The sequence below is a fragment of the Eleutherodactylus coqui genome, chromosome 4 (assembly GCF_035609145.1).
Source record: "Eleutherodactylus coqui strain aEleCoq1 chromosome 4, aEleCoq1.hap1, whole genome shotgun sequence".
Classification (NCBI taxonomy): domain Eukaryota; kingdom Metazoa; phylum Chordata; class Amphibia; order Anura; family Eleutherodactylidae; genus Eleutherodactylus; species Eleutherodactylus coqui.
The window spans coordinates 303,208,499-303,221,971 of NC_089840.1; the positions used below are offsets into that span (position 1 = coordinate 303,208,499).

At 50.3% G+C, this 13,473-nt stretch overlaps 1 protein-coding gene across 1 annotated transcript in view; it reads left to right on the plus strand.

Annotated features, from left to right (window-relative positions):
- CLCN1 (chloride voltage-gated channel 1) overlaps positions 1 to 13,473 on the plus strand; it is a 306,841-nt gene that overhangs the window by 247,922 nt on the left and 45,446 nt on the right. The window contains exon 16 of the mRNA XM_066601497.1: positions 2,487 to 2,620. Coding sequence (XP_066457594.1) covers positions 2,487 to 2,620 — 134 coding nt within the window. The remainder of the gene's footprint in view (positions 1 to 2,486; positions 2,621 to 13,473) is intronic.

Genomic DNA, 13,473 nt, shown 5'->3' on the forward strand with positions numbered 1-13,473 from the left:
AAGTGCCCAAAAATAGGAAGGTGGATGCGCTGGGCAAGTTGTACTGTCTCATTGCTCATAATAGTGAGAGCCACAGTTTCCCAAAAATGATGATAGTAGCTGGATTCCCAGTGACAGACAAGAACCAGCATGAAAGTGATGATGCTCCCATGGAAGCCACAGTTGACCATAACAGTTCTACAATGTGTAATACGCCACGATAGGGATGTTGCTCCCTGGTGTCATGCTGAAGTGTAGTGCGTACCCCGATTAAAGAGGCACCAAAAACACAGAGGAAAACAGTTCGACTCAAGTTTATTATCTCAGGAACTTGTTGGTTCAGCATGCCATTGACGAAGGCTTTACAGTCCAGTTCAGTGTCTGGATGGTGGAGGCTTTACTCCCTGCTACCTAACTGCTCTGTACTGCCTGTTTCGGGTTTTGCACCATGACCCTGGAGTCTGTAGCCTCATACGACCTGTTGTGGGCTTTACACCCCAGCCCTGGAGTCTGCAGCTTTTCGGTATACGCCTTTTCTCTTCAAGGACTAGATACAGGAATGGCTGTGAGATATTGTTCCCTAAAACAAGCCTAACATGTTTACACCACTGCTCAATACCGATAGATTGAAACTGTGAGAAGCTGAATCATCGGGCTGTTCTATACTTCTCTATCAAGCCACCCCCTTCAAGGCAAGACATCAATACAGGGGATCACATATTTAAAGACATTCACACCAGAAATGTCAATATCATTATACAGTGCCAGTGCTAGGCCACTACAAATGGCCACAGTACCCCAATAATTGCTGGAATCCCCATATATGTATAGCAATCATCCAGATATCATCCCCAAAGCTGTGCGGGTGTTGTTGTCATCAGTGCACAGCATACAATGTTACATACAAAGATTATGCCGTCTTGAAAGTAATTCTTCTGCTTCTGCATCTTGGAGCGACTCACGTCCGGTAATTAGATGATGCCCGAGGGCTGCCATGCCTGCTTGTAGTATTTATGTAATTTATGTCTATAAACACTCACGGGGATCTTCTGCCATCGTGTGAGCGGACGCTGCCAGAGATGCCATCATGCGGACGCTGCCAGAGATGCCATCATGCGGACGATGCCAGAGATGCCATCATGCGGACGCTGCCAGAGATGCCATCATGCGGACGATGCCAGAGATGCCATCATGCGGACGCTGCCAGAGATGCCATCATGCGTACGCTGCCAGAGACGCCATCATGCGGACGCTGCCAGAGACGCCATCATGCAGACGCTGCCAGAGACGCCATCATGCGGACGCTGCCAGAGACGCCATCATGCGGACGCTGCCAGAGACGCCATCATGCGGACGCTGCCACAGACGCCATCATGCGGACGCTGCCAGAGACGCCATCATGCAGACGCTGCCAGAGACGTCATCATGCGGACGCTGCCACAGACGCCATCATGCGGACGCTGCCACAGACGCCATCATGCAGACGCTGCCACAGACGCCATAATGCAGACGCTGCCACAGACGCCATCATGCGGACGCTGCCACAGACGCCATCATGCGGACGCTGCCAGAGACGCCATCATGCGGACGCTGCCACAGACGCCATCATGCGGACGCTGCCACAGACGCCATCATGCGGACGCTGCCAGAGACGTCATCATGCGGACGCTGCCAGAGACACCATCATGCAGACGCTGCCACAGACGCCATCATGCGGACGCTGCCACAGACGCCATCATGCAGACGCTGCCACAGACGCCATCATGCGGACGCTGCCAGAGCCACCATCATGCGGACGCTGCCACAGACGCCATCATGCGGACGCTGCCACAGACGCCATCATGCGGACGCTGCCAGAGACGCCATCATGCGGACGCTGCCACAGACGCCATCATGCGGACGCTGCCACAGACGCCATCATGCGGACGCTGCCAGAGACGTCATCATGCGGACGCTGCCAGAGACACCATCATGCAGACGCTGCCACAGACGCCATCATGCGGACGCTGCCACAGACGCCATCATGCAGACGCTGCCACAGACGCCATCATGCGGACGCTGCCAGAGCCACCATCATGCGGACGCTGCCACAGACGCCATCATGCGGACGCTGCCACAGACGCCATCATGCAGACGCTGCCACAGACGCCATCATGCGGACGCTGCCACAGACGCCATCATGCGGACGCTGCCACAGACGCCATCATGCGGACGCTGCCAGAGCCACCATCATGCGGACGCTGCCACAGACGCCATCATGCGGACGCTGCCAGTTTTGTTTACTTGCCAAAAATGTAAAGGAACAAAAGCTTTCTATAGAAAAGAAATACACTTAGGGGCCCGGAACCTTTCATTAAGGGCCACCTGCTAGATGAAGCTGCAGAGTCGGGGTGATGACGACCTCGAGGTCTGGAGAAGCAGCAGAGAAGAACAAAATGAATTTATATTGTGATTTTTATCGTTTAGAGCTTTAAATCTCTTGTAAATCTTTTCTTTTCTTCCGGCAGTAAATACAACATCTTCGTGGAGGATATTATGGTGACGGCCATTCGGTACGTGTCTTCTCACTGTACTTACAAAGATCTTCTGAATGTCCTGAAGACCTGCTCCCACAAAACCCTGCCCCTAGTGGAGTCCAGAGGTAAGACAGCTGAATTCCTCTGCTTCTTTGGAGGTTTACGGTCCCCGTATAAGAATTCATCTATGCAAATAAGGGATTAAAAGTACCTGTGCAGCCTCACCAGCTGGGAGTGTTTGGCTTGTATTCCTGGTCACATCACAAGGCTGTCAGACGCTTGTGTCCTTTTGCATGCAGGTGTTTTTGGGGGGTTGCCCATAAGCTGGGTAAATGGTTGGCTGGGGGAGAAGCCTTTAAAGAGGGGAATAAACTTTCCCCTTGTGGAGGGTGCCAGGTTGGCACAGGGAGACTTGTATAGACCATGTAAGGCTTCCTGGCAAAAAAAGATATGCAAAAACAAGAGGCTCTTCATAAGGAGAAAGTTTCTCCCATGTCAAAGGTTTCCCACTGAGCCAACCAGCACCCTGCTCTCCCCTGACAAGGGGCAAACACCCTGGAACAGCTGTCTACAGATGGATACTGCTTCTTTATGGAGAAGACTCTAGTTTGCTTTATATCCTTAGTAGAAATGAGCGAGCACCAAAATGCTCGGGTGCTCGGTAGTCGAGTCGAACTTTTCGTAATGCTCGAGATCTGGTTTCGACTAACGAATCCCATTGAAGTCAATGGGCGACTGGAGAATTTTTTAAGCTGACCGATGCTCCGCATGGGGGAGGTTGTGTGAAACATCAGAAAGTCATGGAAACACCACAGAGACTGATAGGGAAGGGCAGGGGCAGCACGCAAGGCTGCATCTGAGACTCCCAGGTTCCACTATTAAGCCAAAATGGGGGCAAGAGTCTGGCGTCACCCCACTAACAATTTATTTGGGACAGACCTTAAGCAGCAAGGCACACGTGCTGGCATCTTAGCTAAGCACCAGACTCGTGCAACAAAGGACAATCACTGCCTGCAGGTGACACCGCTGCCTCTTCTCCTGGGTTACATGCTGGCAATGCTGTCCAATCCCCCCTAGGATGCAGGCTCGTGCATCTGAAATTTTTCCAAGCGCAGCGTCCAGCTGTCCCCATTCAATATGGGGCAAGGCGCACCCCTTTGCCTACTTTGCCAACAGGAGCTCGGCGACACTGTAGGCCAGTCCTTCCGGCTCCTGACATCCGACAGACCGACGCCACCCCCGCACGGAGTGGTACGCGAAAGAGGAGCGGCCCTCCCCTCTTGTCCTGGGGGTTTGGGTCAACCCGCCTTTGTCCAGGAGTACTGGGCAGGAGCTGGCGGTCTTTGACCTATTTTGCCAAAGGGCTGAGGAGTGGGGATGTGCACACTCGAGTCAATGCACCACAGCCGCCCCTCTGCCGCCTCCTTTTGGAGCAGAGCCACAGAGTCCCTGAGTCCCCACTCTGCCTGTCTGGCCGTAGTAGCTGGCGGACGGCTGTCCGAACCGGGCACCCCCTCCGAGCAGCCAGGCACACAACAATGCCTCTGCCAGTTGAGGAAGTGTGCAAAGAGAAAAAAAAGGAAAAAAATCACCTAACACCCCACTTTAGGGTTTAACCTCCGTGCTCCAGGGGATGCCCAAAAACGCGGTGGCGGAGGCCAATTTTGACGGAGCATCCCCGGCCACGAGGCGAGGTGAAGTGGGTGTCAGAGAACAGATATGAGAAAAATCCTGGCGGTCCAGGCCGAGCGCCGGTTCCAGTAAAGCAGAAGCAGCAGGCCTGTTTCCCCTGATAGCACTGACGGCAATAAAATTTTTACCCAGAGTGCAGGCGAACCCCTGAAAAATTTGTGTACCAAGAGTATTGGTGCACCTCTGAAAGATTTGTTTACCCAGATTGCAGGTGAACCCCTGAAATATTTTTTTAACATAGAGCTACCGCCTGTCCCAGACCCTGCCTCTCTCCGAGGGGCTTTTTAACCAGTGCTCCAGGGAAAGACAACATGTACCATGAAGAAATTAGAGCGGCCAAACCAGGACAATTCATTCTGTCTCGGTGTCAGATAGCTGGACACTGAGCTGGGATACATTTGTGGACTCTCTGGGCGTATGAAGCTGGAACCAGCACGTTTGCTGAACTCTAGTGGTGAACCTCTACAAAATTGGGGGCAAGAACCTGGAGGTGGCCCTCAGAAAAAATTAATTTGACAGAGCCTGTAGGCAGCCCTCCGAAAAAAAAAAGTTTTTACAGAGCCTTTTGGTCCTCTGAAGAATTGGCTGTTCAGCGAGCTGACATGCTGGTTTAGGAGGGAGAGGAGGAGGAAGATCAGAGAAGGATAGACCAAGCTACTTCTACCCTTTTTTGGGGTGATAGAGGGTGCATGGTTCTCCAGTTCCAGCTTAAAGATACTTTATGTTACGCTGCTTTCCACCGGTGGAGAAGAGAAGTCTGGGGAAATCCAGGTTTTGCTCATCTTAATAAGTGTAACCCTGTCGGTGCTGTCAGTTGACAGGCAGGTACACTTATCCGTAATAATCCCCTCAGCAGCACTAAACACCCTCTCTGATAACATGCCAGCGGCAGGGCAGGCCAACACCTCCAAGGTGTACAGCGCAAGTTCATGCCATGTGTCCAGCTTTGACACACAATAGTTGTATGGAACAGAGGGATCATGGAGGGCGGTGATACGGTCGGCTATGTACTCCCTCACCATCTTTTTACAGTGCTCCCTCCGACTCAGCCTAGACTGAGGAGTGGTGGCACAGTCTGGCTAAGGTGCCATAAAACTGGCAAAGGCCTTGGAGAGTGTTCCCCTGCCTGCGCTGGACATGCTGCCTGTTCTCCTCGTCTCCCTGCTAGTTGGCCCACTGAACTACGTCCTCTACCGCTAGCATTGTCAGATGGGAAGCCTAGTATCAGCTTTTCCACCAGTGCTTTGTGGTATTGCATCACTCTCGTACTCCTCTCCTCTTTGGGAATAAAAGAGTGGAAAGGTTCTCATTATACCGTGGGTGGAAAAGAGTGAACACCCAGTAATCCATGTTGGCCAGAATGCGTCTAATGCGAGGGTCATGGGAAAGGCAGCTTAACATGAAGTCAGCCATGTGTGCCAGAGTCCCAGTATGCAACACATCGCTGTTCTCACTAGGAGGATGACTCTCAGTCTACTCCTACTCCTTCTCTTCAGCCCATACATGCTGAACAGATGTGAAGGAAGTAGCATGGGTACCCTCTGCAGTGGGGGCAGCAGTCTCTTTCCCCTCCTCCTCCTCCAATACGCAGGAGAAACAGATCTGAGGGTGGTCTGGCTATCAAGCGATGTATTGTTATCCCCCATTACCTGTTCTATCCGCAAAGCATCGGCCTTAATGCTTAGCAGCGACCTTCTCAGCAGGCAAAGCAGCGGGATAGTTACACTGATAATGGTGGCATCGCTGCTCACCATTTGTGTTTACTCCTCAAAGTTTCCTAACACCTGACAGATGTCAGACATCCAGAAGTGCAGAGGCTGACTACCACTCCAACGGGCATGTTGCAGTGGTATTCAACAATGCTACATGCTGTGCCTGCACGGTGCCACCGATTGCCGACCCGAGCGTCATCCCAGAACGCCGCGGCCAACCGCGCCACTGCCACCCAGGGTCCCAGACTGGCCTCATGGTAACATTACCCCCCTTCTGACTGGGGACCTACAGGCCCCCGGACCCAGACGCTGGCTTATCAGGATTGGGACGGTAAAAGCGCCAAACGAGAATGGGCACATGGACCTCCCGCGTGGGCACCCAGGAATATTCCTCAGGACCAAAGTCCTTCCAGGCAACCAAGTACTGCAGGGACCCCCACAACAACCGAGAATCCAGAATATCTTCAACCTCATACTGGAATTCATCCTGCACTGGGTGGATGGAGGGGGCCCGGAGGCGGGCACAATCGAAGGGATAAACAACTTCAAAAGGGATTTATGAAACACCCTATGTACCCTCCAAGAACCAGGTAAGTCCAACTCATAGGCAAGAGGATTAATGACTCGCGTTATGGCAAAGGGGCCAATAAAACGTGGCACAAGCTTTACCGAGGGGAGCTTCAATTTTAAATTCTTTGTGGACAGATAGACCTTCTGACTGACCTCAAATGGCTACGAAACAGTGGACCTTTTACAACTACGTAGTTTCATATGACCACTTGCTTCCTCCAGGTTCTTGTGTACACCATTCCAGACCTCCCGCAACTCACTAGTAACAACATCAACCACGGGACAAACTGTAGATACTGGAATGGAAGTCAGGAACCGGGGATGCCGACCGAACACACAGAAGAAAGGTGACACCCCCATCGCTGAACTGATATGATTATTTATGGCAAATTCAGCCAAGGGTAAAAACTCTACCCACCGACTGACCCTCTCGACCACAAAAAGACGCAAGTATTGTACTAGGTCTTGATTTTTGCGTTCCATTTGCCCATTCATCTGTGGATGAAACGCTGATGAGAAAGACAGAGATGTTCCCACGTTTTTACAGAAGGCCCTCCAAAATTGGGCCATGAATTGCACTCCCCGATCCGAAACTATATTGACCGGTATTCCGTGCAATCTTATAATCTCCCTAATGAAAATCCTCACTAATTCAGTGGCAGACTGTAATTTTTTCAGAGCAACTAAATGGGCCATTTTCGAGAGCCTGTCAACAACTACCAAAATGGTGGAACAACCTTGTGACAGAGGCAGGTCAGTAACAAAATCCATGGACACGTGTGACCATGGCCTACCAGGTACTGGCAATGGCCTTACTGGTCCCTCAGGGCTCTTACGGTGACTCTTGCCACGTGCACAAGCTGAACACCAATTTACGAACTCCCGGACCTTTCGTGCCATGCCGGGCCACCAGTAGAATCTGGAACATAGCTCAAGAGTCCCCTGGACCCCCGGATGCCCTGCAAAAGCAGAGGAATGAGACTCTTCCCGAACCAAGAACCACAGAAACATCGGTACAAATAATGTACCTGCCGGAACCCCCTCCAGAGCTTCTAGTTGATATTCCTGAAGCTGAGCCGGAAGGTTCCGTGTCAGGGCTGCCACCACGACACCGGGAGGGAGGATGCCTTCCGGAAGAGAGTCCCCAACCTCCGGAATCCCGAAACTGTGGGAGAGGGCGTCAGCTTTCACATTTTTATCTCCCGGCAGGTACATGACTGTAAAATTGAATCTCGAGAAGAAAAGCGCCCACCTGGCTTGCTGCGCATTAAGCCGCTTAGCATTCTCAAGATACACTAAGTTCTTGTGATCGGTGAAGACTGTCACCTGGTGTCGGGCCCCCTCCAGAAGATGACGCCATTCCTCAAATGCCCATTTTATTGCCAACAATTCCCTGTTCCCAACATCGTATTTGCGGGAAATTTACGGGAAAAGAAAGCAAACGGACTAAACCCTGAATGGCCCACCAATACCTGGGAGAGGACTGTACCAACCCCAACCTCAGAAGCATCTACCTCCACGAAAAAAGGCCTCTGAGGGTCCGGCTGAGCAAGCACCGATGCGGTGGAAAAAGCCCTCTTAAGTTGCTCAAACGCCTCTGAAGCTTCCGGAGACCACGACGTCACATCCGCTCCTTTTTTAGTGAGATCAGTCAGCAGTTGTGCAATCACTGAAAAATTTCTGATAAATTCTCTGTAAAAGTTGGCAAACCCAAGAAAGCGCTGAAGAGCCTTCAAATTATCTGGTTTAGCCCATTGTGTGATTGCAGCAACCTTGTCTGACTCCATACACACATCAGTTGGAGTAATGATATACCCAAGGAATGACATGCGTTTGACCCCAAATGAGCACTTCTCCAATCTAACATACAATTGGTACTCCCGTAGCAGCTCTAACACTAAATGGAGATGTCTGACATGCGTGTCCCAATCCGACGAGTACACCAAAATGTCGTCCAAATAGACAACCATAAAACCCCTAGATAATCGTGGAAGACCGTGTTCATAAACCCCTGAAAAACTGCAGGGGCATTGCATAACCCGAAGGGCATCACCAGACACTCGAAGTGCCCCACGAAGTGTTGAACGCGGTTTTTCACTCGTCACCAGACTTAATACATATGAGATTATAAGCCCCCCGAAGGTCAAGTTTAGAGAACCAGCGTGCTCCCACCACCTGATTCAACAGATCAGGGATCAGAGGGAGCGAGCACTGATTCTTTATGGTGATCTTGTTTAAAGCCCGATAGTCAACACAAGGCCGCAAAGAACCATCTTTCTTTTCAACAAAAAATAGGCCTGCTCCAGCTGGTGACTTTGATGGCCTGATATGTTCCTTGGCTAAAGCCTCTGAAATATAGGATTTAATCTGCTCCCCACCCGACAGATTAAATATGGCCCCCTTAGGGATGGGACTATTCAGGACAAGATCAATCCTACAATCCCATTCGCAGTGTGGGGGTAATACCTCAGAAAGCTTCTTAGAGAACACATCTTGAAAATCCTGTAAATAGTCCAGAATACTAACAGTATCGGTGGAGCACAATGTAACGGGCACTAGATGATCCTGACAGAACCCTCCCCACCGAACTAGCTCCAGCGTAGTCCAATCGAACTGAGGATCGTGCGTCCTTAGCCATGGCAATCCCAGAACGATATCCACGGACATCTTCTCCATGACCAGAAATGAAATAACCTCCGAATGTAATGCGCCCACCATGAACCGAAGTTCTGGTGTCCTCCAAAACACTACCCCAGAGGACAGAGGGGTTGCATCGATACTGGTAAAGTGGATCAGCAAACCTAATGCGGTAAAACTTGACAACAGTGGTCTTACGAACTGCAAATGGATAAGGTTCGCGGCCGACCCAGAATCAATAAATGCCTGTCCCGCCCTGTGAAAAGCCTTGTAAGACACACTACAAGGCACCAGTAATTTAGGGAGTACCTGACCTCCTAGATGACCCTCCCGACAGTCACCTAGGAGCTGAAGTTTTTCTGCTTCTTCAATAGCTGCCTTTCCTGGCAGGATGCGATGCGATGACCAGTCTTGCCGGAGTAAAAACAGAGTTGGTTAGAAACCTGGAAGCGCCTCCGCTCTCCGGGACTCAATCGGTCCACTTCCATGCCATCATCTCCGGGAGTTGACAATGAGGTACAGGCTGTAAAAGTTGCCAGAGACTTGACACCACGTTCTTGACGGGCCTCTAGCTTAGCTTCCCTTCTAGACCTGAGTCTATGATCCACTCTGACTGCCAATTCCATAGCCTGATTCAAGGTGGATGGTGACAGATGGGACAGTAATAGATCTTTTACTGCGTCAGACAGGCCTCCCAAAAACAAATCTTTGAGCACACAGTCATTCCATGCAGATTTGCCAGAATACTGCCTGAAACTAGAGCAGTATTCTTCTGCCGACTGGTGTCCCTGGCGTAGAGCCAACTGCTGACTGCATAACCCGCATGATCGGTTTCATCAAAAATATTCCCGAGCTCAAAAAAAAAAGAATCTACCGACTGCAGACAAACGGAATCAGCCAGTAAAGAATAGGCCCATGACTGAGGGCATTCTCTGAGCAACGACATAACAATCTCCACCCGTTAGGACTCGGACCCAGAGGAACAAGGCCGCAAGCGAAAAAACAACTTACAAGCCTCCCGGAAGACAAATAATTTTTTCCGGTCCCACAAGAACACCTTGGGTAATAGGCATTTGGGTTTTGGTACTGGATCAGCAGGCACAACCAACCGCTGCTCATGATGGCTAAGACGCCCCAACAGGTACTGGAACAACCCGGCCAGGTCACAAATCTGAGCGGTAATCGTATTGTAGGACTCCATTCACACAGTGAATCCTCCGCAAAAGAAAAATGCAGGAAGATTTTTTTGGGGCCAGTTATTATGTTACAGTACTAGTGGGGTGCATAGGTACGCATGGTGCGGGGCACCCAGACTCTACCCACGCCAGTGTCCCTTCCCAAAGGTGGACACGTCCAGGCCGCCAACTCTGTCTCTATGCTGCCTAGTGGCAGGACAGGAAGGAACCGCCGTACCTATGCAGATGACAACTTACTAGTACTGACAGGCTAGGCAGATGGAATAACCAACAGAAAAGAAAACCACAGAACACAGGCAGAGCTGGATCAGGACAGGGTAACTTCCACTGGAGCAGGACCGAGGTTAAACACACAAAGGACGGAACCAATAACTGGCAACTGCTATCAGCAGCTGCCAGACTATATTCAGGTGTCTCCGCCCCTCGGGCGGAGACCAATCAAGCTGGCTGACCGCAGCTTCCAGCCAGCCACTATAACTCACAGAGATAGAGCTCACGCGCCTCTCATAGCAGGCACGCGCGCGCGCACGGCCGCACGTGCCACATGCCGTGCCCGCACACCAGAGCACGGCGCCGCCACTCACCGACCCAAACATGGGCGCAACGTCATCCCACAATGCTGCAGTGAACTGTGCCACTGCCATCCAGGGTCCCTGACCGGCCTCATGGTGACGCACTGCTTCTCTCTCTCTGGCCACCCCACTGCCTCTTCCAACCTGTTCTGGTGCTGCATTTGCCTCCCCCTCTGAAGCCCTGTCATCAGTAGGCTTACCAACCCAGGTCGAGTCAGTCACCTCATCATCCACCAGGTCTTCCTCTAAATCCTCAGTCTGATCCTCCCTCAGACTTACTGCCCTAACAACAACCTCACTGACAGACAACTGTGTCTCATCATTATCATCATCATCCACAAATAGCTCTTTAGACACTACTTGGAAGTCACACCCTCATCACCCTGAGACTGTGAAAGGTCCAAATTTTGGGCATTGGTTTGCGACAGGGAAGGGACATGAGAAGAGTTCTTGGGTGTATGCCTGTTCTTTCTTTTTCCTGGAGTGACCAGGCTGGGAGGAAAGAGGATAAGCGTGAGGATTTACAGGTCCAGTCCCTTGGCTAGCGTGAGTGGACTGTGTGGAAGACTAGGTAGTGGATAAATTATTGGACGCGTTATCCGTGATCCACGTCAGCACCTGATCACACTGTTGTGGTTTTAATAATGGTCTACCACATAGACCTACAAAATGTGAGATGAAGCTGGGGAGCGTAGATACACAGCATTCTACTACTCCCTCAGCAGCAGGCACTGTTTCACCCCACCCAGGACCTCGGCCTCTGCCCACACCCTCATTCGGGCGCCCGCGTCCAAGTCCTCGACCCTTACCCCTAGTCTCGAACATGTTGTATAATGCACTGTGTCAAAAGGCTGTGCAAACTGCGAGGTATTTTGTGTACGCTTTAATACAAAAATAGACAGTGTAAAATGAGTACAGTCTGGTTATATGGTGCGGAGCGACAGGACTTTATATTGAAAGAAAAATTGCCAGGAAGAATTGGAAGCAGTCTGACCTCGCAGGACCAAAAAGTCATGGATACAGGGATTAAAGTTATAGCCTAAGTAGTATATAAACAGTGTATACCTTCCAGTCTAAAGAATGAAATCACTGGCACAAAGCTGAGAGTGGGGGAACAACGGGAAGGATAGACATGGGGGTGGAAGAGACATAAGGGGAGGAGGGGAAGGTAGGTAGGGCAAACCTACAGCAGGAGTCATTTCCTGTTATCGAGCAGGAAGAGTGAGGCAGATCATTTTATCTAATATATTAATTAGTTAGATTAGTTCTGTTTCCCTGGAACTGGATGCAAGGTGCCCAGAGAGATGGGAATTCATCCCTTGTTCCGTCACACTGGGGTATTTTGCGTACACTATAGCAAAAAATAAACAGTGTAAAATGAGTAGAGTCTTGTACAAAAACAAATAAAAAAATGAAAAATGAGAGGAGCTTTGTTAGTTCCTATATAGTCTGTGTACACCAGTAGCAGTATATTGTATAGAACCGGTAACAGTGTGCAGTATACAGCCGGGATGCTTGTGAATGCTTTGTGCGCACTACTGGTCCCAGGCAGCCAAACTGATGATGCACAAAGTGCAGTTGTAGTCCTAAAAGGACTGTTGGGTTCTTTGCAGATGGATCCCTGCCTAAACGCTCCTTCTAACCTACACTAACGCTCTCTCTCATTCACAGCAGCTCTGTCCCTCAGCTAACCCAGCCTGCGTGTGAGGCGAGCCTCAGGTGACCTGAGTTTTTATGCTCGTAGGTCACCTGATCAGGCCAGCCAATCACTGCTATAGACGTGCACAGGGTTGGCACGTCACTGCAGGAGGTACCAAAGCCTTCCCTGGATGTCCATTGGCTAAAAAAGCCACTAAACATGTGGGGAGGAGAGGGTGACATTTTCTCGAGCACCGCGTGGTATGCTAATGCTCAAACGAGCATCAAGCTCAGACCAGCATGCTCGTTCATCTCTAATCCTTAGTCATATTACTTAGTCAAGGCCTGTAGAAATGCCGAACATTGCCCTGTAGGGAAGTTTTCTTCCAATAGGTGGCGATGTGGAGGTACTTTTCCAACAGATCATTGCATGTCCTCTAGATGACTCCCTTTGTCAAATTGGAGCTCTCCACACTTTATTCCAAAAGAATTCATGTAGGAAGCAGATCCCATGTAGTACAGCTAGACATCAGAAAGCCACCACTGTGCTCCATCTATTGGGACCTTAAATGAAGTCCATTGTGGCCGATTTAGATGAGCTTGATGCCCAACCATCTCCACATCTGTTCCTTCCATGCTTGCATTTGCCAACTAATCACCCATAGTGAACAATCCTTCTCCACTTCTATGGTTTGTGAACTTGGGATGACGCTAGAGGAATAAAGGTCATTGCCACATAAGCCTGGTCTGCATCGTGATTCGGGTCACTCTTATGGTCCAGAAGGAAGATGTTGGATGATGATTAATTCCTCCCACCCAGTACCAATGTTACCTATGCTATGAAGCTCTTTGTGTACATATAGATTTCCCATTTTTTATATAAAGTGAAGATTTTGTCTTTAATGAACATTTACTTCATCTGCAAGTGTAAAATATGCATCACTAATCCTGATTACCTGCG